At 34.6% G+C, this 25,032-nt stretch overlaps 1 protein-coding gene across 1 annotated transcript in view; it reads left to right on the top strand.

Annotated features, from left to right (window-relative positions):
* PPFIA2 (protein tyrosine phosphatase, receptor type, f polypeptide (PTPRF), interacting protein (liprin), alpha 2) overlaps nucleotides 1–25,032 on the top strand; it is a gene marked incomplete at its 5' end in the record, with an annotated part of 84,941 nt that overhangs the window by 5,685 nt on the left and 54,224 nt on the right. The window contains 3 exons of the mRNA XM_008592229.1: nucleotides 2,791–2,921; nucleotides 4,723–4,877; nucleotides 18,279–18,372. Coding sequence (XP_008590451.1) covers nucleotides 2,791–2,921; nucleotides 4,723–4,877; nucleotides 18,279–18,372 — 380 coding nt within the window. The remainder of the gene's footprint in view (nucleotides 1–2,790; nucleotides 2,922–4,722; nucleotides 4,878–18,278; nucleotides 18,373–25,032) is intronic.

The raw sequence follows: 25,032 nt of genomic DNA, 5'->3' as shown, positions 1-25,032 counted from the left end.
TATTATTCGGGTATGGTGAGGCCAACTGATCAGGAGACAACTGCCACTGAAAGTTGGGTATTGACTGTTCCCAAGTGGAAGGGGCACTCCAAGCCCTGGGAAAGCCCCAGAGTCAGTCAGAAGGCAGAAGGGGAAAGCATGGGCAGGAGACTTTTTGAGTTTCTTAGGGAAAGGCAAGGCAGAGTAAACAGGCTTGGGATTGATAGTTCGAATAATTTCAGCCAGCTCTGGGATATAAAGATTGCCTCTAGTTGTCTCAGGCCTGGCCGTGGGGAGATTAGGGTAGAGGAATATTGCCTCCTACAGTGTAAGAGCCAGATAAGAAAGATGGTTCAGGGTATGAGCTCTGAATTGGTTGGTTTATACATGAAAGGCACACTTAAGCGGGTAGTTTGCTAAAAAGCAGGTAGTTGTTTGCTAACTCTAGGAATTAACTAGCATTAGCATTAGGAGTAGCAGTCTCTCCAGATGGTAGAGCATGGAGAACACAGAAAATATCTTTAAAACAGTGCTTTCCTGTTGGGAATGAAATCAAGAAAACAAATATGCAATATAGGAAACAAACTGGACTTCAGCTCTGATTCACAAAATGACATGTTATTAAATAATTCAGAACAGCGAAGCTTGCAATCATGGGATATCAGATGGGAAAGATTTCAAAGATTCAACCTACTATCCAGCACATACATAAATCTATAAATCTGTTCTCCAGCATCTTCAAGATGTGGTAGTCGACCTATGTCCAAACACTTCTGAAACCAGAGAACTTTTTTATATTATTATTAAGGGAATATATATTATGCTTACATAGCTTAGATTGACGGAATCTGATTTTTCTTGTCCTTTGTCTTTCTATAGCATCTTCCCTTTGGTACTCAACTATCAAATTTACCAAGTATAATGTCTTTATTGCCTTTGACTTCCACCTGCACTTTGTTTTTACAGTATGAGCTCTTAAATATTATTTGGAGCAATGGTTTGTGTACGATGTTCTTAAGAGCTGATACTGGGAAAGGGCATAGTTTGGTGACAGGAGGGAAATAGGAGGGTATTGATAAGAATTTGTTTCAGGAACAAAATTCAGGAAGTGTAAATGATCATGCTTGGCAGAAACAATGGTAGAAAAGAGTCACGGTTAGATCATGGAACTGTGAAAATACCGATACGTATTATAGAGTTCAGAAGCACAAGCTTAGAGGGGAGGTGGGTTTAGAAAGAGTTTTTCATAGCATTGGAATCAATCTGAAAGCAGTTCTTGAAAAAGATTTTCCTGGTGGCACTATCCTAGTTGAATGGCCAGAAGGAATCATATTATGATGCTTACCTAAGCTGTTAAAGCTAATCTAAGCTTCAGGGACAGGAGTCCTGGCAATTTGATTAAGTTCTTCCAGTACATAAGATCTTCATCATAGATGAACACACTCATGCATAATAGCTTTATATAGAAACAAACATTTACCCAGAAAACAGCTTTAAAATCTTTACTTTAGCCACACTGAAAACTTTTTTTCAATGGAACTTCCAGAACTATATATCTTTTGGCTGTGTTTTCCACAATCTTGGTGTCAAGTTCTTTTACCTGCCCGTAATCCTACTGACTTCGCCAGTTGTCGAGATCTGGCTAGGCTAATGTCAGAATCCTGCCAACATTGCCAATTGTAAATCTACATGACTATGCCAGTTGTAGGGCTCTTTTACCTGCCTGTCATCTGCTGACTGGGCCAGTTGTCGAGCTAGGGCTGAGTCTGGAGCTCATAGACCCCCTCAAGCCCATTCCAGACTGGGTCACAGACCCCTCACATGCCAGGCTGGGTCACCAGACCCCTCACACACAGGTCTATGAGCTAGGCAACAGGCAAACAGGTCCTTGGAAGCCGTAGGTTGGAAAGCATAGTTGCATGCACGGCAGCCACCTGAGGCAGTAAACTCCAGCCAAGGTGGTGGCGCCACACAGGTGCACTAACTCCACCCACACACAACCTACCCACAAAGAATGCTGCACCACCCCCACCCTGCCCCAGGCGGGGGGGTGGGGGGAGGCTGATTAAATTATTCCATTTTCCCAACTCTTGGTCTCTCTCTATATATTGTAATACACAATGATGCCATGAAAAAAATGCAGGATTGTTGTAAAAAAATCTCTCTGCAATCAACTTGACTGTTGGAAAGTTTTTATTCTTTTATTATGGCTCTGTATCTTTATATCTGACAAAATTTATGGTATCCTGAATTGTTCTGGATTCTGAATTAAATTGTTCTTTAAAGAAATCCCATCCCATCTTCTTCTGGTTTTCTGTATGTCTTTGCCAATTTTCCTATCACTGGTACTGAAACAAAACAATTTTCAAGAATTATGCTCTTACCTTTTATTATTCTCACTTTGAAAAGAATGATTTTTCTTTTTTCTTAGAAACTGCAACTCATTTTTTTAACACCCTGGAATACATTTTATTAGGCTGACTGATTTAAAACACTTTATCTAATAAAGTTATATTTTGCCAACTTCTCATTTCAAAAATTGAGAGTAATCAGTTTTATTACTTTTAAATAATATTTCTATGTAGTGGGTCTATGATCTTTTAATTGTAGTGTCTTCAATTTAAATAGCTGTGAAAATCACACTCTTTAATAGCATGAATGTATAAGACTTATATGCCCAAAGTTTTGGTTTGGTTTGGTTTGGTATTAGAAATACTCAAATTCTCATAGCCTTGCTTTAATGATTATTCATGTGTATCAATTTCAGGTGAAATTCGGGAGTTCACTTGAATGTATTGTGTTTGCTTCTAGATTGCAGTAGTGGAAGAAGATGGTCGGGAGGATAAAGCAACAATTAAATGTGAGACTTCTCCTCCTCCTACCCCTAGAGCCATCAGAATGACTCACACCCTCCCTTCTTCCTACCACAACGAAGCCCGAAGGTAAGACTCTCCAGGCACACTGCACATCGAATGCTGTCCTTCCAAAAACACTCCTCTTCCTTCAGTGTTGTCAAATAGACTGCTTCAAAAAGTATGCAAAAAATTTTATTTGAGTCGTATTTCTCCATCAGGGTATTGTCTTGCTTCCTTTCCTTGATATCACTTGTGAAATAACCACATTTTCATTTTGAGATCAAATGTTTTCTTTTAAAATTAACTGTGTCTTTGTGATCTTGCTGCTCTTATATATATATATATATATATATATATTTTTTTTTTTTTTTTTTTAGCAGATATTTTCTATTAAAATGGAATTCGGTTAAAGAAAGGACTTATTAGGAATAGTAACAAAAAACTAAAGAGGTTCTAGGACAAGACTATAAATTTGGGTGGTAGTGTAAGAGTAATTAAGGTCTGAAAAATCCATGATTGTTCCTCATTTACTTTTAGCAGACAGGTATGTGCACCTAGGGGGTGCTGCTGCTGCCAAAAATAAGAACTCCTCAGGCAGAATGTTCTTAGAACAGAAGGCAAAAATACACTGGCCAAAATATTAAAGAAAAAGATAAGTCTAGATGGGGAAGTATCTCATTTGACATAGTGGCTCTTTGTAGTTTCTTACCTGTATGCCTAAAAAATTGCAAACAGATCACTATAATAATTAATAATATAAATAAGCATGCAGCTTATATCATAAGTACGTGTCCTCTTACCGTCTTATCAGTTGTAGCCTCTCTGTACACATAATTGATAGATACAACCAAATGTAATGACTCAATGATTAATACTTTAAGTAAGAATCTATTTTCTAAATAGTATGTTTTACAACAAATGCTTTTGAAAACAAGACTTTCTGTGCTGGCAGGGATTTTTTTCTTTTTGGTTATTTTTAATTGTTAATGTGGAAAAAAAATACCAGTTACTCCAGCTTCAAAATATCTATGGCCTTCGATCTCCAAGAAAAGAGTGAATTATATTTTAACATATAAAAAGCTATTGCTTTGGAGTTTAGGAGATGTGAACTCAGATTAAATAGGTTGAATAGGTAAAGTTAAGTTAATTCATCATGATATTATTAAATTGACACCTGTAAAAACTGATAACAATATCTATTGCACCCCTCCTTTTAAAAGAGTATCAAATATATTGACCAGAAATTAAACCTAGACCAACTATTTGGAAGTCATTCAGCTTATCATGTATTTAAGAGAATACTTGAGAACTATAATTAAGAAAAAATATACAGTAATCACTAGGATATATGATTATTTCCTTCTATATCCTATCCAGATGATTTTGAATTAAATGAGTTAGGCTCCAACACTGAGAGTGAAAAAGATGGCTAGAAAAAAATCCTGTAAAACCATAGGTTAGATAGAATAACAGCTTCAACTTCATCATTAGTTACATTTAAATATATTACCATGGGCAATTATGTTTAAAACTAGGAAAACAAACTTTGAGAAAGAAATTGATAATGGGTCAAGTGCTAAATCATACAAGGTCATTTAATGAACTAGACTATATTCTTTGATTAATTTGAGGTCATACAAAGAGTAAGGGGAAAAAGTTGTTTGGAACAAAAATAAATTTTTCTAGAGAAAATTTAGAGATTCAGGAACATGAGACTGAGGAAACTACACCTGAATATCTTAAGAGGAAACATGAAAAAAAGGAAGAAAATAACATCAAAGTCTCCTTGTTCCTCCTTTTGAACATATATAAAGAAAACAAGTCTTGTATATATACCTTGTGGATTTTGCCTCAAAGCAAGCAGTTTGCCCTCTTTTGTGTTTTGCAGTAGTTTATCTGCCTCTCTTGAGCCAGAAAGCCTTGGGCTTGGCAGTACCAATAGCAGCCAAGACTCTCTTCACAAAGCCCCCAAGAAGAAAGGAATCAAGTCTTCCATAGGACGTTTGTTTGGTAAAAAAGAAAAAGCTCGACTTGGGCAACTTCGTAAGTATGCGTGTATTCGACTTAATACTGCCACTTGTGTTAGTCACTTCAGAATGCCCATCTATCTTTCATTTCATGTCATTTCATCTTTCTTCTTTTCATGTCTTCTCTTTTCTACCTTACAAACTTTCTATTTCAATCAGCTTTGTAAATTTAATTTAGCTAAATAATACTTAATAAAAGTTATAGTGAAAGAATATTGTAAACTTTCAGTCCTTTTATTTCTCTGTTAATAACTAGAATGTATTTAATGCTAACTCTTGTGGCAGGCACAATTGCCCTGTGAAGCTCAGGTTATTACTGTCATCCTTATTTTACTGATGAGTAAATAATGTCTTAATAATTTGGAGAACTGAGATAGTCATCCTGGTGCCAAAGTTTGCTTCAAATCATTGACTATACTGTCACGTAGAACACAGATGTGCATAAAGGCTTAGCTGTGTAAATTTAAAAGCTTTTCTATTGAAAAAAATGAGAATCCTACCAAAAATCCAAAAGGATTTTTTCTTAAGTCAGAATAAAGCTTTATGATATACACAGCATAAAATGTCAAGAACAGCAAAATGTTTAAAGCTACCACAGCTTCCCCCTAATAAACTCAATGGTATGTAGGTGGAGGAGGGGGGAAGAAATAGGACAACAGGGATTGTACTAAAATTAGTTATTGTCAGTGACTAATTGAATAAAAATATAAATCAGTACATTTGAAATGACCCTAGGTAAATATATATTTATAGATAGATATTTACATATACACATATTTAGTTGCCTGAAACATAAATGATATATGATATTTCTGAAATGATATATACACTTGGCCTTTTTTGGGGGGCGGAGGTGTCTTCCTACATATTCATTTTTAGAGTTATATTTTTGGGAAAGGATTGAACTCCTACCTCCAATGGTAAGTGCTGAACAGAGTGATACAAATTTCTTAGTACTTACTTTGGCTTCTCAAATAAAGAAGCAATTATTTACAAGGAACTCCCCAACTCTCTTTGGTGTTAGGGCAGACTTAGTTTCCTGCCCTAACACCAAAATAATTTCTGAGTATGATATTCATGTTTGCAGATTTACAACTATACTATTATTCAAAAATGCCTTCCCTGATTTTCACAGTGTGGAACCCACACAATGCATCTGAAGCTACGGGAAACTGATGTGCAGCCAGCTGTGTGATTAAATGCTATTCAGCAGGGGAATTAAATCCTCTTTGGAATTCTGTTTCTCAGGAGATGAACTCCATAGGCTATAAAAAAAAATATTATTGCATAAGAAAGAAGAGAGAAGCTGATTATTTTTGATAAAAAATATACATGCCAGACATTATTTTAAAATTTCTGTTTTATCTTATTTGACAACTGGTTGTGGCCTAACCAAATTATTTATTATTTCCTATATATTATAGTGTAACTCACAATAAAATGGATTTTTAAGTATTTTTAAATGTTTATTTTTCTAACAGTAGTTATTTTATTTATTCACATTTCAACCTATATGTTCATCTTAAGTTCTATAACTTACTTTTTCTTTTTAAAATATTTGTAATTGCCCTTTTCACTTAGATTGTTGTATTTATATTTTATATTTAACTTTGATGAGAAATTACTAAATCATTAGGAATTTTGCCAGAAATATTCTGTCAAAATCAGGGTACCCAATGTATAACTTAAAGTTAGAAAAATATAGAGGCTTCTACAAACCTAGCCTTTATTATCCATTTTCAGTGACTGTATATTCTTAGGTCAGAACAGATGAGAATGGAATCAATTACAATTACATTCTTATCAACCCACCAACGTCAGAAACTAGTAATAGTTATTTGGGGTCATACCATAGACCTGGGAAGATTTCTGAGCTTTTTACAATTTTTCTTGCTCCGCGGAACAAGAAAGGTAGAAGGTAAACAAAGTTAGCAGCATAGTAAAGACTGAAATACTGATGAGGATGACAGGACTACAAACTATGCCTATGGAGCTATAGAGAAGCCATGTAGAGGGTGAATAAAAGCTCCTGGAGAAACCAAGACTAAAATGTCTTCATTGGAAGGAAGACTTGAGAAAATAAGAAGAAAATACAGGCATAAGTAGTTTCCAGGAAACCATATTTGTACCAGAAGAAAAAGGTACGTGAGTCCCACTGGAACTTTGGTTAATGAATATGGACATTCGGTCTACTTTTGTCCTGAAAGGTATATCCAGGTTGTGTTGGGAAGACCATTAAACCTTTTCAAACCCAGGGCCTACAAATAATGCTGCTGATTCATGCATCAGAAAAAACTAGGAAAGCATCTCCGGTGATCGTGATTTTAATGTTTTGATTTGGAAAATTAAGACACAGAAGCACTGCCAATGTTCTTTCTTCTACCAGTGAAAATAGAAATAGAAGATAAAAAAGAGTGGCATGGAAAGTAATATGGTAGAAAGATGATGGTGTCAAAGAACCAAACCTGAAAGTTTGAATTGTTTCCTAAGATTTATAAAGTCCTAGAGAGTTTAGCTCGTAAGGGCAAAGAAATGTAAGTTAACTTGAGAGCAGCTATGCTACATGCTTTCAAATGAAATATGGTAGAAAAGAAGAAAACCGTAAATAGAACTAAGAAAATATTTTCTTGGTTCTATCAGAACTGATGACTAACAAAGGAGGAATTTGTAGAAATTCACATAGGAAAATATTTGGAGAGAGAATGTTGGTTGTCTTACATAACAATTTGAAAAGCTAGGGTAATGACAGAAACTTCAGATACTATGGACCGTTCAGTATGACTACATAGATAACCCCAACCATGGAAAATAAAACTCAATATCTGTATTATCTATTTTTTACAGATATTCATATGTTACTAGCAGAGGCAATATAAATAATGAAACTGCAAAACACAAAGGAAGCAACACATTGAAAATCAATTGAATAAAGCTATCAGAAATCAAACAAAATTACTTTATTCCCCAAATCTCTTATAGCATCCTTTCTAAATGGTTGGTTTACCCAAATCACAAAAGTAGCATAGAGCAAGATGTGGTAGCAATGGGAGGCTTCAAGTTTTCATATATCTTTTAGGAAATTTACTCTACTCTTATCAGAGGGGTTGACAATTTTTGTTTATAATATTCTCACCTATAAAGTAGGAGCAAAATTTGCAAACTTAAATGTCTACAAGGAGCATCAGGTTTTGGGCAGGGTATAAAATAACAGAGTGGTGTAGACTAAAATGAATCAGTTAGCATTTGTTCTCCCATTTAAAGCATTTGAATTCAAGTTTTAAGTACTATGCAGGACAAATGAAGTATGTATATAACCAAGACTTCCTGAAGGCCACAGTTATATTTGTGGAAGGGCTGCTGGCAGAGGAAGTATTCCTTCTAGCTTACTTGGGGATCTGATTCTAGTTTCTCTTTTTCTTTTATTTTCATTCACTTTCTTTTTATATCACAAATATCAGGATCAAAAGATGCATAAACAGTATTGGTAATCTTATTGAAGGACATGGAGACAACAGAGCCAATATGTATTTCTGCTGACTTCCTGGAGCACAGATTCAGGATGTCATAGCATCATATTAAGATGTAGTAGCCCAAGGACTGTGAGTCTTTTTTCCCCATTAATTTATTCCTCCAGATGCAATGCATCTCTGATATTCCCATTAGTGTTCAAACATGCTTATGTCTAATCTATATTTTTAAAGTCATCACTTGATCCTGTCATGTTCCCCAGATATTGACTTATCTTTCCCCTACCCTTAACATTCAAGATTAAGTGTGTTGTCCACAAATACTTTTTTAACTTCATTGTCTATCAGTCACTTTACAACCTATCACAGCTGGAATTTTACACACACTACTACTAAAACTCTAGAAACAAATGGAATCTTAGCTAATATGGAAAACTGGTTAGGAGGATGAAGACCTCATACTGTCAAAGCAATTCAAGAGGATGGTAACACACTCAACAATTATATTTATGTTGATGTGAACTTAAGGAAGAAGTAGTACATCTGAAATGGGAGTTCTCTGCCTGGATTAGACTGATTTTTGTTGCTCATAAAAGAATACCTAAAACTGGGTAATTTATAAAGAAATGAAACTTATTTCTTACAGTTACAGAGGGTGGGAATTCCAAGGTCCAGGGGGCACATGTGGCAAGAGCCTTCTTCTTGGTGGGGACTCTACAGAGTCCCATGGAGATACAGAGTATCACATAATGAGGGCTGGGTGAGAATGCTTGTTAATGTGTTTACTTACTCTTCTTAGAAGCTACCAGTTCACAACATGATAACCTGTTAAACCACTAACTCATTACTCCATAAATGGATTAATTCATTCATGAGTGCATGGTCCTCCTGATCCAATCACCTCTTAATGACCCCACCTTTCAACACCGCCCCATTGGGAATTAAGCAGCAATCAACACATGAACTTTTAGGGGGACACATTTAAACCATAACACTTCCTAAAACAGATTTTAAAGGATTTTGTTACAAAAGTTGGAAAGAGAAAATATAACAATCAATAAATATAAGCAAGTGGCATAGATGTGTAAAAATTGTGTCAGGAATGCCACCAGCCAAAATAAACTGACAGTTGGAAAAACTGCCCAGACCAAAAGGGGAATTATAAAATTCATATTATTATCTTTGTTTAGTAATTTTTAAATTTACGTGAAATGAAGGTTTACCTGTTGTGAAAAGAATATACAAATAAGTGGAACTATTAAAAACTCATTTTTGCCTCTGTCTGCTTACTTGAAGATAGAGAGTTCATTCAGAAAGGAGGCATTAACAAGAGAGCATTAAAGCCCAAGAGAGTTGAGATTTTAAGGGGAAAAAAACCTGTCGGTAATCAGAAATCATTTATTTATTCCTACTTTGAGTGAATAAACATACGTTGAGCCACTGTTACCAACCATGGGACTTTAGGAAAATTGCTGAAGTATGGCTGTTACCATCAAGGAATTTTCAATTTAGTAAGGATATTATGTAAACATATACAACTTCGTATTTAAAACAAAACAAAAACTTCACTATGTTTCTAGCCCAGAAAAAGTTTACCCACCACATTGTCTTGTCAGGGCAACTAAGAACAGTGGTTCTAAACCTCAAGATCCAGTATGATGTATAAGTAATTGGAATCCTGACTAGCCTGACTTTTAACTTTATTTGAAGGCATTAACCTATTTTGAAACAAAGTAAATTAAGCTATGCTAAATATAGCCATGTCAGACTAAGCTCCTTTGTTTCCTTGACAAATTTACTCGGTAACAGATCAGGAAAGGCTGTGAGCAAGCTGTGATTCATGGCATCTCTGTGGACAAGATATGTAAATGGGGCCTGAATGATGGAACAATTAAGTGGGATTTATAACTGTTTAACCCTCCCCCAATAGTGCTCATGAGTGGAATAATGCTTGGAGCAAAGTTTCCAATCGTGTGATTAGGACTCACTCAGTCCTTGGTCAACACATTTCGTAATGACTTGGACATAAACATTTTAACAATACATGTATCTGATTACTGAATTACTAATATGGATAGGAATCTGTGGCGCTCTGCAGTGGCTCACAACGCTAATTGTCTAGCTCCATGACTATGCTGGTTGTAGTGCTCTGGCTAGGAAACCAAGCCAGTTGCTGGGCTCTTTTACCTGCCGGTAATCCTGCACCAGCTGGGCTGATTGTCAAGCTGGGTCTGGAGCCCACAGACCCATCAAGCCCATTCACAGACTGGGTCACAAACCCTTCATATGCCAGGCTGGGTCACCAAACCCCACACACATCAGGCTGGGTCACCAGACCCCTTACATGCATGTCTATGAGCTAGGAAACTGGCCAAAAAGTCCCTGGAGCCATAGGCCAGAAAGCATGGCTGCACCGGGCAGATGCATGAGGCCTATGTCTGCCTGCCTGCTTCACTCAAACTACCTCTCTCACGCGTGTGCGTGCGTGCGCTCTCTCTCTCTCTCTATCTCTCTTTTTATCTCTCTTTCTCGCAGAACACAAGAATAGCAACAAAACTAAAAAAGATAATTGGCACACGTGTGCACTAACTCTACCCACACACACACAATTTGCTTACAGAGGATGCTGAACCACACCCAACTGGACCCGAGGGAAGGGCCCTGACCAAACTATTCTATTTTCCCAACAGAATCACAAGTGAAAAAATTAGTTTTATCCCTAAAGGCTGTCTCCCCTTCCCCCAAAACAAGACAAAAACAAACAAACAAGCAAACAAACAAACAAAAAAATAACTTGAGACAAGGAGGATCCAAAATATCACATTCTGAAAGTATAGATCTTGGGAGCATTTTTTTGTAAGAAAATTTAGAAGTTTCTTGTGATTCTAAGGCCAATACGATTGTCAATAAATTTAGGTCATATTAATAGACATAAGTGTCAGGATAAAAGAAAACTTTTCCATCCTACTCTAATGTGGCAAAATAACAGCTAAGGATTGGTATCCATTCTATTTATTGCACTTTTAGAAGTGTAGCATCTCCTTGGAGGAAGGTTGGAGGGAAGATTAGGCTGATGTGGAGAACTGAAATCATGTGCATAGTAGATAAGTAGATGCGTGTGTTTATTCTCCTTGCTGGCCTACATGACTAGCTAATTGTAAAAATTTACAGAGCTGTTATGTAGAAGAGGTACTGGCCTTCTCATTGTTGAGTGAGCATACAAAACTACAACCAAAGTGTTGTTGTAGAAAGATTGGCTTCATCTCAATGTAAGAAAGAAAACTGGAGTGTCTGAATTGTATACAAAATGGGCTAGTTTAACAGGTAATGAGTTCATTATTACTGGACATTGTCAAGCAAAAGCTAGATGAGCGTTAGAAAGAGCTGTTGTGGAGGGAATTTAAGCATTGGAAAGGTGGTTGGAGTGTATGATCTTTAAAAAATACTTCAACCCTAGTAATCCTGAATCTATGAAGCTCCAACATTTAAGTCTTTTCTCCAGCAAGTCTTCTTTCTACTAATCTTATACCATAAATTGTTTACTATGAAAATAAATTTATACTTTTTAAATTGTAGAATTTTAGAGCTAGAAGATATCTAAAGATCATATAATGGCCCACATTCTATATTTATAGCAACTGAGATAATTTTACAAGGCAAAGCCAAGCGCTTAGTAGGAGAGTTTGTAGTGGCTTCCAACTTCCTAATCTAGAGCTTCCAGACAGTTTACGCTTAGGACTGTTTCAGTAAAGAAATGCCTCACTGAGCTCTTAGCCCTATGGAACATTTTTATGGAAACTTAGAGAAATTAAAAACATGATTATTTCTTTCAGAAAGCTTAAACTTCTTTAGGATAAAAATAAATCCATGAAAAAGTAAATAAGAATTCAAGGCAATAGTAAAAAGAAGACATCACACAAAATACATTACAAATTTTATACAATGTACTGTTGTAATGTTTGTAGGGAGCTTAGATTACTATTTTTTTTTCTCCCTGGATATGTTTAATTCCACTAGGAACATCTAAGTACAGTTTTTGTACAGAATTGAAAAGGTGTAAAGCTGGAGTTTCAAATGGGACTGATCTATGAGAAAAGGATATTGAAGCCATTTGAACAAACAAACTCCAAAGGGAAAGTGATGCAAAGAAGCTTTAGTCTTTTCTGTGATTGATTAGGAAGTGGGTACTGGCTGGGGTCAGCAGTGTGAGATCCAATTATCAGACAAAGAAAATGACTAGAACTGAGCGTCAAGTTACACAGCTATAGAGAGATTGGAAATACAGAGATCAGGAGGTAGCAACTTGAAGCAGACAAGCACACAGATAAAAAGATCTGAGTTCCAGGGTCAAATACCAAGCAGAAGTAAGGGATCAAAGTTATAGCAAGTGCCATGCTCCAGACGCAGCTTACCAGCTTAGGAAAATGGTGAGAGCGAATGGAGAAGACTAGAGATATTAAAAGATTTATTATTTCAGGGGGAATCACTTGTTCCGTATGATCTTAACATATTAATCAATTTACCACCTGGGAAACAGGTCTTTAAGGAGCCCTAATAATGATTACTATATAGGAAAAAGAACAGAACACACATAACCAACGTAGCTAATGTCAACAATGAATGATCAGGATAGAGAAGAGGCCATAGACAGGCATTGAGAAAGACAGAACAGAACTCTAAGACAAAGAGATTTTACAGAATAAAGGATTGATCTGATAGAGCCAAATACAGCAAAGCTATGAAAAACAAATAGTAAGAATAGATATATTAACTTTGAACAAGCACAATCCCCAATAACAGATATAAAAATACATATTAAGTTTTTTTTTAAGAAAGGCTACATTAGCAAATCCTTTAAATGTATATGAGAAGCAATATATTTTTTAAAGTTTTTTTTTCTACCAAATTGCAATTTCCTTTCCTTTGTGGTCATCTTCCAGATTGTATTATAATTGTCTGAACTCATTGGCCTGCTATAATAAGCATAATGAAGAAAATAATTTCATCATGACAAAAACAGCATCAACATTTTACCAGCATTATGTAGCAAGAACATTTCTACACATAAAATTTGGGTGGCTGTGCTGGCCTTTATCCAGAAATTTAGATTGTTCTTTGATGCTATGAAACCAAAAGGTACAATGTCAATTTTATAAAGTATGAATTAGAAATGACTCATACTGTGCATGGTGAAAGGGTCTTGCTTTGAAGAAAGCAGTATTTAGCATCTATTATGGATGTGTTTATTTCATACCCTTTATGAGCCAGGCATGGTGCCTAGGCACATTTTCCAAGTAGCTGAAAGACTAACAGACATGGAACAGTTACATAACAATTTATAAATTCAAGTGTATTTATGTAGTATTGATTATTACTGAAAAGAGAGCAAATGAAAGAAAGATGAAGCTACCTATCATCAATAGATTATAGTCTTAATTTCTCTAGAGTTAGAGCTTCCTTTTCCATACAATGAGAGGGACATCTGCCATACAGATGGAGAAGCAGAGACCTTACAATGTGGGTTTTGGCAAGAAATTCCTATAGACTTGTATCTCCAGGGCCAACATGAAATAAGTTATTTTGAATGGAATCTAAGGCCTGGGCAATGTGGAAATATTTGCCTTCACAATCCAAATGAATAGATACCTCCAAATTAGTACTATCTGTGAATCTGGGCCTATGGGGGTCCTTCTTTGAGTCCTCTGTCCCTGGGCCTTAGGAAGCCCCACACTTTGCAGCACCTTCCTTGAATTTTTTAAGACCCTCTCCAGTGTCTGGGAAAGCCTGGGATTTCACCCTCAGTGAAGACCTGGACCTGTGTGGGTCTAATTTCTGGAATCATCCAAATTTTCTTAGTTCCCCTTCAGTTTCTGGGACCAGCCAGGGAGACAGTGCTATCTGGGCAGAGTGCCTGATCCAGCCAAACCATGTAGGCCTGGATCCCTATTCCTCCTCTTCAGGATTCTCCCTGACACTCTGACCAATACATGAAGTTGACCAGTTGCCCCATGGAACCCAGTGACTTGCATCTAAGGAGTCATCGTGGACCAGTAGCCTGCCCCTGGTTCCAGGAGGGTAGTCTGGCAAGTAGATCACTCATTCCACTGGCTGGAATTGTATTATGTGAGATTGGATCACTAGATTGTTGTGATAGATTTGGGGTAAATCAAACTGTTTAGATAGAAAGGGGGCTGGCAAAAACTGCTTGCCTGAACCCTCACACCCTAGGAACAATCCTGCCTTCAACACTTCCAAGCCTTCTAAGACCTTGCTAAAGTAAGTGTGCCTGTGTAATAGCCCAGAAAATAGCACTGAAGGCAAGGACACTGGTTTGCATGACAATTAGGTACACCCTGACAAGGTGAGAAGCAATTTATTATCTAAGAAGTCCACTGAATTATGGAACTCAAACCTGAGTGCCTCAGTCATGAGAGGGGTGGATTTAATGATGCTCTTTCCACATGATTTTCTAATGGACCTCCTAGAGAATGTATAACCCCTAGCTTCCACAGGCCAGTGTTTCTCATATGCAGCACTCTTGCCATTTTAGGAAGGACAAGCTACAGGATTTTCTATTTATGGAAGGATGCTGAGACTCTTTTTTCCTTGTGCAATATGTATATACTAGTTATGCTTCACAGTCACAGTGCTAACCAGAAGATGTTCCCTCCAACATACACAAGTATTTACAATCCCCCTGGGGATGGGTATTGTCTGCAGCTGAAAACCACAGTATATAGCACTTTCCAACATTAATGTAGTGTAAGACACAAATGTGAGCCACATATGTAATTTTTAATTTTCTAGTAGCCACATTAAGAAAAGTAAAAAACGATGGGGGAAATTAATTTTAATAATATCTTTTTTTTAACCCAATATATAAAAGATTATTGACATTTTGACGCATGATAAATACAAAATTATTAATTAGATATCTTACCTTTTTGGTACTAAGTTTTCAAAGTTTTGTGTGTATTTTACATTTACAGCACATAATTTGGACTAGCCACATTTCAAGTGCTCACTAATTAATTACATTCAGCTAGTCAGTAAAATATTGGTATAGATGAATAGTTATTCCTGAAGTATGCATAGCTATGTGAGCCCACAAATACCTGAACAAGAATGAAACAGACTCTCACCAGATTTAGATAATCATCCATAAAGAAAAGACAAAGTTCATAAGCTGGTTTGGCTGAGATCACCCTTACCAGTTAGTTAGTTGGCAAGCTATCTGGAAAGATGAATCTGGGATTTGTGGGGCAGCTGGGTCAATTCTATGAAAAAATGTCCTTCTGACCCAGAAATGTTTTAATTGGGCTAAAAAAGTGCACATGCTGGGACTTTTATTCCTGCTTATGGGTGCTGTCCTGTATGTGGTGCTTAACAATTTTACCTACTATGGCCTTAAGTGCCATTTTCAAACAGAATGTTGCCTCAATTACCCCCTAAATTCTTTGAAAACAAAGGATTAAAATTTAAAGTACCCAGAGTATTTCTAAGCCCTAAATGCTTTTCATATTTATAATTTTATTTATGAAAAGAAAATTGAAATATCCATTTTTGACTCACAAAATACTCCTAGAGCTTTTTAAAATTTTCTTCCAGATTTTTCATTATTTTAAAATGTTTGTTTTTCCTATTAAAGTGGGTTTTTTGAAACAATTTAAATTGCAACTTAAATGTTCTTCTTTTATAGCTTAGAAGAATAAAAAGCCTGACTCATCCAACTACCTGGTCGTTGAAAATGTTTCATTGTTTATTGAATAGGTCAGCCTCATCAATCTCCATGTCTCCATACGGACTGTTCAAGAATTTTATAACTTTTAAGTGAATCATTCATTTCCATTTCAAGAGAACATTTTTATAGTTATTTGCAGATTATGAATAGTAATTTATGGATGTACAGCAAAGCAAATATACAGATGAGAGAAATAAAATGAAAATATTCACTCACTGTGCATAATGGAAAATTCCATATTTAAAAATGTTCCCCAAGAGTGCTTTAGTCAGCCAGTGGATGGCTTTCTTAATGATACCAACAATGAAAATCTTTCATAATAAAAAAAATTCTTTAAGTATTAATTTCACATGTGCATGATGAATAAAATAAATTTTGGTTCTCAAACCCCACATTCCTGAATTAGACCTACACAGCAATCAATGTGTTTCCAATTAAAGGAAACTTTCTTTTAACTGCAGTTCAGTAACAGAGTTATCAGGATATGAAGTTAACTTATTTATATCAGTGTTCCAGAGTTAACAGTATCTAATATGTTAAATTATTTGCTAAAATAAAATATGAAAAACAGTAACATCAAAATTTTCCCCTGATGTTTTGCTAAGATATTTTATTCTGCTAAAGAAAAAACATGCCTTGGTCAAGTCCTGCAAATGTTAAGTAAGGAAATATCCACTACAATGAAAGAAGAGTGAAAGTTATCTTCAATAGTCTTATTTATTGATATATTGGTGAAATTTTTGTGTAGTCTTTGTAAGAGTTGGAATTAGCTTAAATCTTTCTACCTAATCTTGAGTTTAACTGGAGTTTAAATTTCTTCTATTTTAAATGTATATTTACCTTAACCCACTTAAAAATAATGAACATTTTTTCATTTAGCTTGATTTCATGTTTTTCATGTACTTGTATACAGGTTGAGCAGTCTTAATCCAAAAATATGAAATCAGAAGTGCTCCAAAATCTAACACTTTTTGAGCACCGACATAATGCTAAAAGGAGCATTTTCAATTTTGAATTTTTGGATTAGGAGTGTATCTGTAAACATCCCAAAATCTGAAAGTAATCCAAAATCTGAACACTTCTGGCCTTAAGCATTTCAGACAAGGTATACTCAACTTGTAGTAAATACCAAAGAGAAAGCAGAGCACAGTATTAAGTCCTCGTTTTCCAACTACAGAAGATATTTTATGAATTAATTATATGTGTAAGGATCCTGAATAAAATAATTGCATTGTAAAATGTCTTTGATGCACATCATGCTTTTCTTTCTTCCTCTTTTCATTCCAAGGTTATAACATACATATTACATATTCCAAAGCCAACAATACTGACATTAAACCAAGTAATTTGTGACCAATTGGGCAAAAACTGTTTTTATCAGAGTCTTTTGAAGAAAGATTTAGAATTTCTACAGTTACTATTATAGAGTTTTAAAACAAAAACAAAAACAAAATACGGCTGGCCAGTTAGCTCAGTTGGTTAGAGTGCAGTGCCAAGAACACCAAGGGCAAGGGTTCAGATCCCTGTATTGGCCAGCCTTCTAAATAAATAAAGTAAAATAAAATAGAAATAAGTAATTATAACTAAAAAAAAAAAAAAAAAAAAAAAAAAAATCTCCCCAGAACACCATCAAGCTCTGGAAGCGAGGTTTATAGTGAAGGATACAAGCATCAGCCACTTGAGCAGAGAACAGGGTCCCAGGGGCAGGGTATGAAGAGCCGTTAAAAGTCAGAAAATGCCTCTCCATTCTATCAGCTTGGAATAGAAAACATACACCTGAGTTTCTGCTCAATGGGCTATCATTTTTCCCATTATTTATGAGATATTGCAATTTGTTCGGATATTGACAAAATGTTGATAAATATCTTGCACACTACACAGATTTTTGCTCTCATTTTCCATAAGAAAAGTAGCAAAATAGATTTCAAGGCTTTGGGACTGCATATTCAAGTGTTTGTCACTGTATAGGATGCTTTGATTATGTTGCTAGTAGGTGCAACTGAATGGTATCCCAATAGGTATGTTTCTATTCATTGTCTCAGTGTATGTTTATGTATGTAACCATGTCATTTTATGCATGTTGAGTTGGAAACATAAGAAGAATACAAAAAATATGACACTAAATAGTTGCTGGAGTAAACTTTTAAGTACCTAATTTCAAAACTGACACAATGTATGCAGCCTAATCCTAATAGTTACTTCTTCGCAGGAGGCTTTATGGAGACAGAAGCGGCAGCTCAGGAGTCCCTGGGGTTGGGCAAACTTGGAACTCAAGCTGAAAAGGATAGAAGACTGAAGAAAAAGTAGGTTTGGATATTTTTTTCCCTCCTATTCTAACTTTTATTTATTCTTTATCATTGTTTTTAGGGAATTAAAAAGAGGATGATTGGAAACAAAATAGCTAGATTAAGGCCAGTATATTCCTCGTATTATCTAAAATAACTCTGTGCTCATGTTTCCTGGCTATTGTGAGCTACAGTTGGAGAGAGTATAATAATCTTCAACCTGTAGTAGAAATAAACAGTTTTTTTAAAGTAATCAAAGCATTTATTTCAAAACTCACATATATTTAAGGTACTTAAATGTAGCCTTAAAATCATTTGGTATTGAATTCAGTACTGAATTGGTATAGTAAAGTTAGAGTATACCATCCAGCTTTGTGTTTCTTCTCATAACAAGTGTAAGTGCGTATGCTTTAAAGTGAAGTATTTAAAAGGAGAAACATTTATCTGACTTATTGAATACAAACTTACTTTAGACTCAAAGCAGATTGTTTTGCATCTGTCAGGAAACGGTATATCTTTTCATTCACATATAGTAAGGAACATTTAAATAACTTGTAAAATTGGCAAAGTTTGAGTCTCAGCATCTGTTAGAAAGCAAGTAAATCCATAAATAAGAAATCTTAAAAATATATAGTGACATTTTCAGCGACAAAATAGCACCTTTAGAACATCATATTTAAAAGCAATATAATTTCTTTTTATTCCAGGATCTATTGGTTGTTTATTCCTTTTTTGTTTCTCAAGTAATTAATACATTCTATTTATGGTTTTCATATGTCCCCTCTTTCCTATAAAAGAAGATTCACTCTTCTAGTCATCATTTTGTAACAGACATGCTCTTATGGTTACAGTATACAGACTAATCAATTTGCCTCACATTTCATCTTCTCACTTGCTTTGTAGATGTTTACTAATAATGAGAAAATATATACTTACAAGATGCAGAAACATTTCACTAACTTAGTTGTTCACTAGTTTGCTACTTACTAAAAATAGGTATATATCCAAACTCAGTAGAAATTTGTCCAGAAAAAAAATGACCTTGAGAACATTATTTCTTAAATACAATTAAATGTGCATTCCTATTCAGTAATAAATATTTCTTCTTTTGTTGATCAGTCAAAATATGTATACTTAAATATTCTCATAATCTGTTTCAAATATCTTAATTTTTTTTAGTCCTGTTGAGGAATGGCCTATTCAATTTTGTGGTTATTTCTTGAAAAAACATTCTTTTAAAAAATATTCCTTGACAGACATTTAAAAATTTTGGCTTGTTTATTTCAAGTCTAAAGGAATATGAAAAATCAAAACACAGCCTGGCTAATAGACTTGGTTTATTTTTATTATAAGTTTATTCTCGTTTCTACAACAAATAAATATTTACACATAATGACAATATGACCTGCTTTCATCGTTCATATAAGGCTGACATTAAGGCATTGCATTATTACATAGTATATTGGTTGTTTATGGGACCAAGTTAAATATCCTTTCAATAGCTACTAAAGTTAAGCTTTCCAATTATACAATAATTTAAAATAATATATGTAAAGTTTAGCTATTATTAACTTTACACACTTTGGATTGATTTGATACTAATTTTATAGAATTATTTCTCAACTCCTGAGAGCCCTCATGGTCAGAAACTGATTTTAGTTTCTTGTCTTTAATATTAATGAGAATATTAATACATTGTATAAGACAATAATGGCTAACATTTCCTACTGCTATTATTTCCTTCAGAATAATAGTATTGGGGTTAAAATGGAACCAACAAGGCAAGAAAGAGTTAATTAATAAAAGTACTGAAGAATTTCCCTTATTATTGGCTATCCCATGGAAAGAACCCTATGAGCATAAATATGCAACCCGTGTTTGTGAGACATATGAGTAAGTGCTAACACTTACTCAGGAGTTGCATGACATTTTGACTTGGTTTCTGGGTTATCAGAAACTGAAGGGTCTCCATGTAATTAATCTTATTAGATAAACAAGATAAATTACTGTAAAATTGCATGGTTTAAAAATTTATTTCTATTATGATTAATTATTATTGAATATTGGCAGCTTGTTCTTGGATTTTTTTCATGTTTAAAATTTCATGTAACAATTTTAATTTTCTTTTATTAAGACACTATATTCTCTTTCGGTGCACTTTAAACAATCTCACATTTTTCTGTGTTCAACTTGCATGTTTACTAGTCTTCTTTCAAGATAGAATAAAGTTTTAAGTACATTTTATTGAAAAATATATATATATAATAAATGTAGCAACCCCTTTCAAAATGTTGAACTCTAAAGATTGTACATGCAAAGTTGCAATCATTTTGGTTTCCTATTAGTTGTTTTTACATTCCATCCATTGTTCCAGCAAAATAATGTTTCTAGGCCATAGTACCTAACTAACTTAAATTATCACCTGTGTTCACTATCCCAAAGTTCATAGCAAAAATTCATTAGTCTCTGCAGGAATAAGCAGAACAAGAGAAAATTTTATTTTCAGCTTGCTAGGATAGCAGCTATCTAGAATTGACAATCTGTGACTTGAAATTTAATTGGGAGAAATCTCTAGAGAAGTTAATTATGGCACATTTTTGAAAAAACATATGGGGGAGACACTTTCAGAGACATTCAAAATTCTTGCAAAGTTCAGAAATTTGTAATGTTGGCAGTCCCAAACAAAGGTCTAATTTGAGGTACATTCACCATCCAGCTATTTAGCATTCATAGATTATAACAGCTTACCAGATCTGTATTCCTACTTTAATTTTACTGTTTCTTTGCTTCCTGGTCCAGGCATTGGTTTTGCATATCTTTCTAGCTATTGTCCCATGATGAGAAATAAAAAATCAACAATACTGAATCTGCTAAAGCTTCTACTACTCCAGAAAATCTTATCCATCTTTACCTTCCTGGGTGTTATTACACAGGTGCTGTTCTCTCTGCAGAACAGCATCTAACCTAGGCCTAATTATCTATTATCGTTCTGCCCGGTTTGCCTCTACTATGCCTCATCTTTGTCGTACTTTCCTTTAAAGCTTCTATTCAATAAATTTCTCCAGCAAGATTATATACAGTCCAGTTAATACCTACAATAATCATACCAAACTGAAACTCACCTAGTAATTCTTTGAATATTTCACCTTAATTTTCTTGGTCTCCTTTAAAATTTGACCAGTTTTTCTGTTGCCTCCTTGTATACTATCTTAATCATTAAGGATGAGTCACTTGTTCTCAATAGTTATTCTCCATATTAATACTGTGATTTTTCATAGTTTTGTCAATGTAGGCTCCCTCGGTGGGTGTCATGACTCTTTGAGATCTTATCAACATCCTTTGTTTAACTTCACACATGTTCTCGTATTTAACAAAAATAAACATCTCCTTTTCTAAGACTCACATTAAGAATAACTGGACTTGAGAATTTCACCTCTTTTCTCTTATACTTGTCACCCTGATCTTTAACAACTTATTTCCCTCTCTTGGCTCTCCAGCCTGTGTTTTAAGCTAATACCTAAAGCTATTTGCTCAGGATGGCCAGGTATAGCCAACCACACAACTGTAAAAAAAAAATAACTATATGGCATAATAGAAGTTTCTGAAAAACCAAAACCCTGCATGGGTGAGCCCAACAAAAAACTCAGTTTCTGAAGGATGTTCAACTCCCCAGATTTTACATAGAGTCTAGACTTGAGTATTCTAGATTTGAGTATTCCCAATAAATAGAAACTCTCTTCCTTGCCTAAGTTCAGAATTTGATGATAGACAAAAGAGTCAGACAATTAAAGATCAAAACATAAGGCTTATTACCAATAAAGCTGTTAAAACATGACTTAGGTATATGGCAGAAAAAAAAAATCCAAATTTATAAACTTACTTAACACAGAAAGATCTGGTTAGTCATAGGCTTCCAAAGTATAGAGGTATAAGCCTCACCTCACCTTAAAAATAACATTTATAATATTATAATTTGGTAGATATGTTATTCTAGAGTCAAAAGCTATGAACTTACGAGAAAAGAAATGAAATTTTATGCATTTGCACCCTTGCCTGAAAAAGAGTTTTTGAAATACCAGTATTAATTTCATTTTTTATTAATATCTCATCAGATTTCTTTTTCCCCCAGTTTCTCATATCACCATCTCTACAAATGTGATGATAGGGTGAGTGGCAAACTTCCTGATTCATTAGCAAACTGAGAATATACTTTACACTCGAAATTAATTGTCAATTGTCAAAAGCATAAAACTGTTGTTTTAGAATAATTTTCCCTCTGAACTTTGAAGTTACTCCTCTACTTGCTTCCAGTTGTGTCTAATAACAATTTATTGTCCTTTTTTTTTTTTGTATATAACATGTAGGATTTCTTTTTCCTCTCTCTCTCTTTGAAAGTTTTAAGATTTTTCTTTTTATCTTTGGGGTTCAGAAATGTCATAGGTGTGTGTCTATTCAATTTTTTTATATATTTTATTTCTCTACTTTATACTTTGAATCTGAGGACTCATTAGACTGGACTGTCTAACATGTGTTGCCCTAAAGAATTCACGTTACTAAACTCAACTTTGATTCCAAGAAGCTTATTTTTACTTAATTTCTGGGATTAAAGATGAAGATATCTGTTTCAATAGTCATATGCCTATCTCACTCTCAAGATACTCCTGAATGGGCAGTGAACATATTAAAATTGATTTGACTTGATAGAGTATCCATTAAATGGTTACCTGTCTCCAGAAAAAGAAATGATGAAATGTTTAGCCTATTTTTTTATCTGCTAATGTTTTTCTCCTGCCTTTTTAACACTGTATAATTTTTTTAGTAAAACACATATACATGCTAAAATCCCCTGTATCTTGAGACTTAAATTGAAAGATACTATGTGAATATTATTAAATGCGCTAATTTATCATTTTCAATCTTTATTTACAATATAGGTTATACATTATTGTATGTTAGAATTTTCTACATATCCTGAATGGATAACACTTCTAAATGAACATGAATTTTATATTTGAATCAATTTTTTAACATCATTAAAATGAAATTAACATCCCAACTCAGCTATCAGCAGCATCCTCTCCAGAGAAGCAGTTTTATCCTCGGAGCATAGCAGTCACAGTTAATCACTACCAACAAATCTTTATGTTAGGACTTCAAAGACATAAAAGTGAAGTGCTGTAGATTTAGTTAATTTATTCCCATCACAATCCTAAGGGTCTCCTTCAGAGTGTAATCTTTAATAGGTTTTGAGACTCCGCACTTTTAATCTTTGGCATTTGGAAGGTTCAGAGTGTGCCTATCTCTAAGCAAAATAAATGTCATGGAAAATATTCATATTTAAAGGTATCACAGAAATTCCACAGTATTCTTTTACTTAATAAATATGTATTAAGTGCTCATATGCCAACTTAAACTTATAAATGAGTGGTATTTCAGAAGTTAATTTGTAAGACATGTGTTAGAAACTCTGAATATATTTTTCCATCTAAGTAATGCTATATGCATGTGCTTCCCCCACAAAAGCATATTTTGTAAGTGTGCTATAGAAATTGTGCCTGGCTAGATAAAGCTAAAAGGATTCACTTATAGAATATTAGAGCATCTCACAGATTTCAGAAACAACAGAGCAAGGTTCCCTCCAAAATTTTAACATGAAATATTTCTCCAGAGTATTGTCAAGAATAAATATATTCTTCTTCAACCCATTCCAAAACTGAAGTTCTTAGGTGAAATCGTCTGACTAGCCTAGTCTGGAACAGATATTTGTACTTGTATCAATTTGTTATAGTCAAGGGTTCGTTTAGTACAGACACAGCTGCTGGGAGAACACTCCTGGGCAAGTAATTCAGCCATCTAATAAAGTAGAATGTTTTAGAATCTAAACTCAATGTTCTCAATATTTCCCTGGCAAAAAAAAAAAAGTGTCCCAATTGTCTACTTGGAACACTAGCAGTGTGTCTCCTCTACCTGTATTGAAATAGAGCTATCATCGCTTTGCCATCTGACCACACATAGCCCCGCCCAGCTTCAACCAAGGGCAATTGTAAGAATTCCCTGAACCTATATATTAGTAACATCCAAAGGCTAAAGGCCAAAATGCACTGAAATTGATTCAGAAAAATAAAGCTAAGGAAACCAAAGTGCTCTCTTTTTATATGTATATATTTATATATATTTGAAAGAACACGGAAGGAGTAGGGCTGCTGTTTTGAGCCAATGGTGCAATGTTAATACATTATAGAGTAAGCAGAACAGAAGCCCTATGCTGCCTTCACAATTTCTGCCCAGGAGAAACATTTTTGACCTGGAGAGAGTAAAAGAAGAAGTAGTAAATGGAAATTAAACCCAAGACAATTACATGTACTGGAAGAATAACCTCCTTTTCTAAATAAATTCATATAATTTGTCTTGATTGAAGTAAATACCAAATTAATGGAATAGGAATACCATGATTTTTCACTCATTCTCTTAGCGTCTATTATGTCCCAAGAACTGTGTCATAAACTACTGATATTTGAATTATACTGTTCCATCCTTCAGAGAGCTTATATAGAGAGAGAGACATGAAAACAAATGATTGCACTTAAGTATTTCAGAGTTGATGATCACTTTTTTTTTTTTTTTTTTTTTTTTTTTTTTTTTTTTTTTTTTTTTCCGTTTCCGGCAAAGGATCGCAAC

The sequence above is a fragment of the Galeopterus variegatus genome, unplaced genomic scaffold (genome assembly GCF_000696425.1).
Source record: "Galeopterus variegatus unplaced genomic scaffold, G_variegatus-3.0.2 Scaffold7702, whole genome shotgun sequence".
In the NCBI taxonomy this organism is placed as follows: Eukaryota; Metazoa; Chordata; class Mammalia; order Dermoptera; family Cynocephalidae; genus Galeopterus; species Galeopterus variegatus.
Note: the sequence above shows the minus strand (reverse complement) of the source record. Positions and strands in the feature narration are given on the sequence as shown.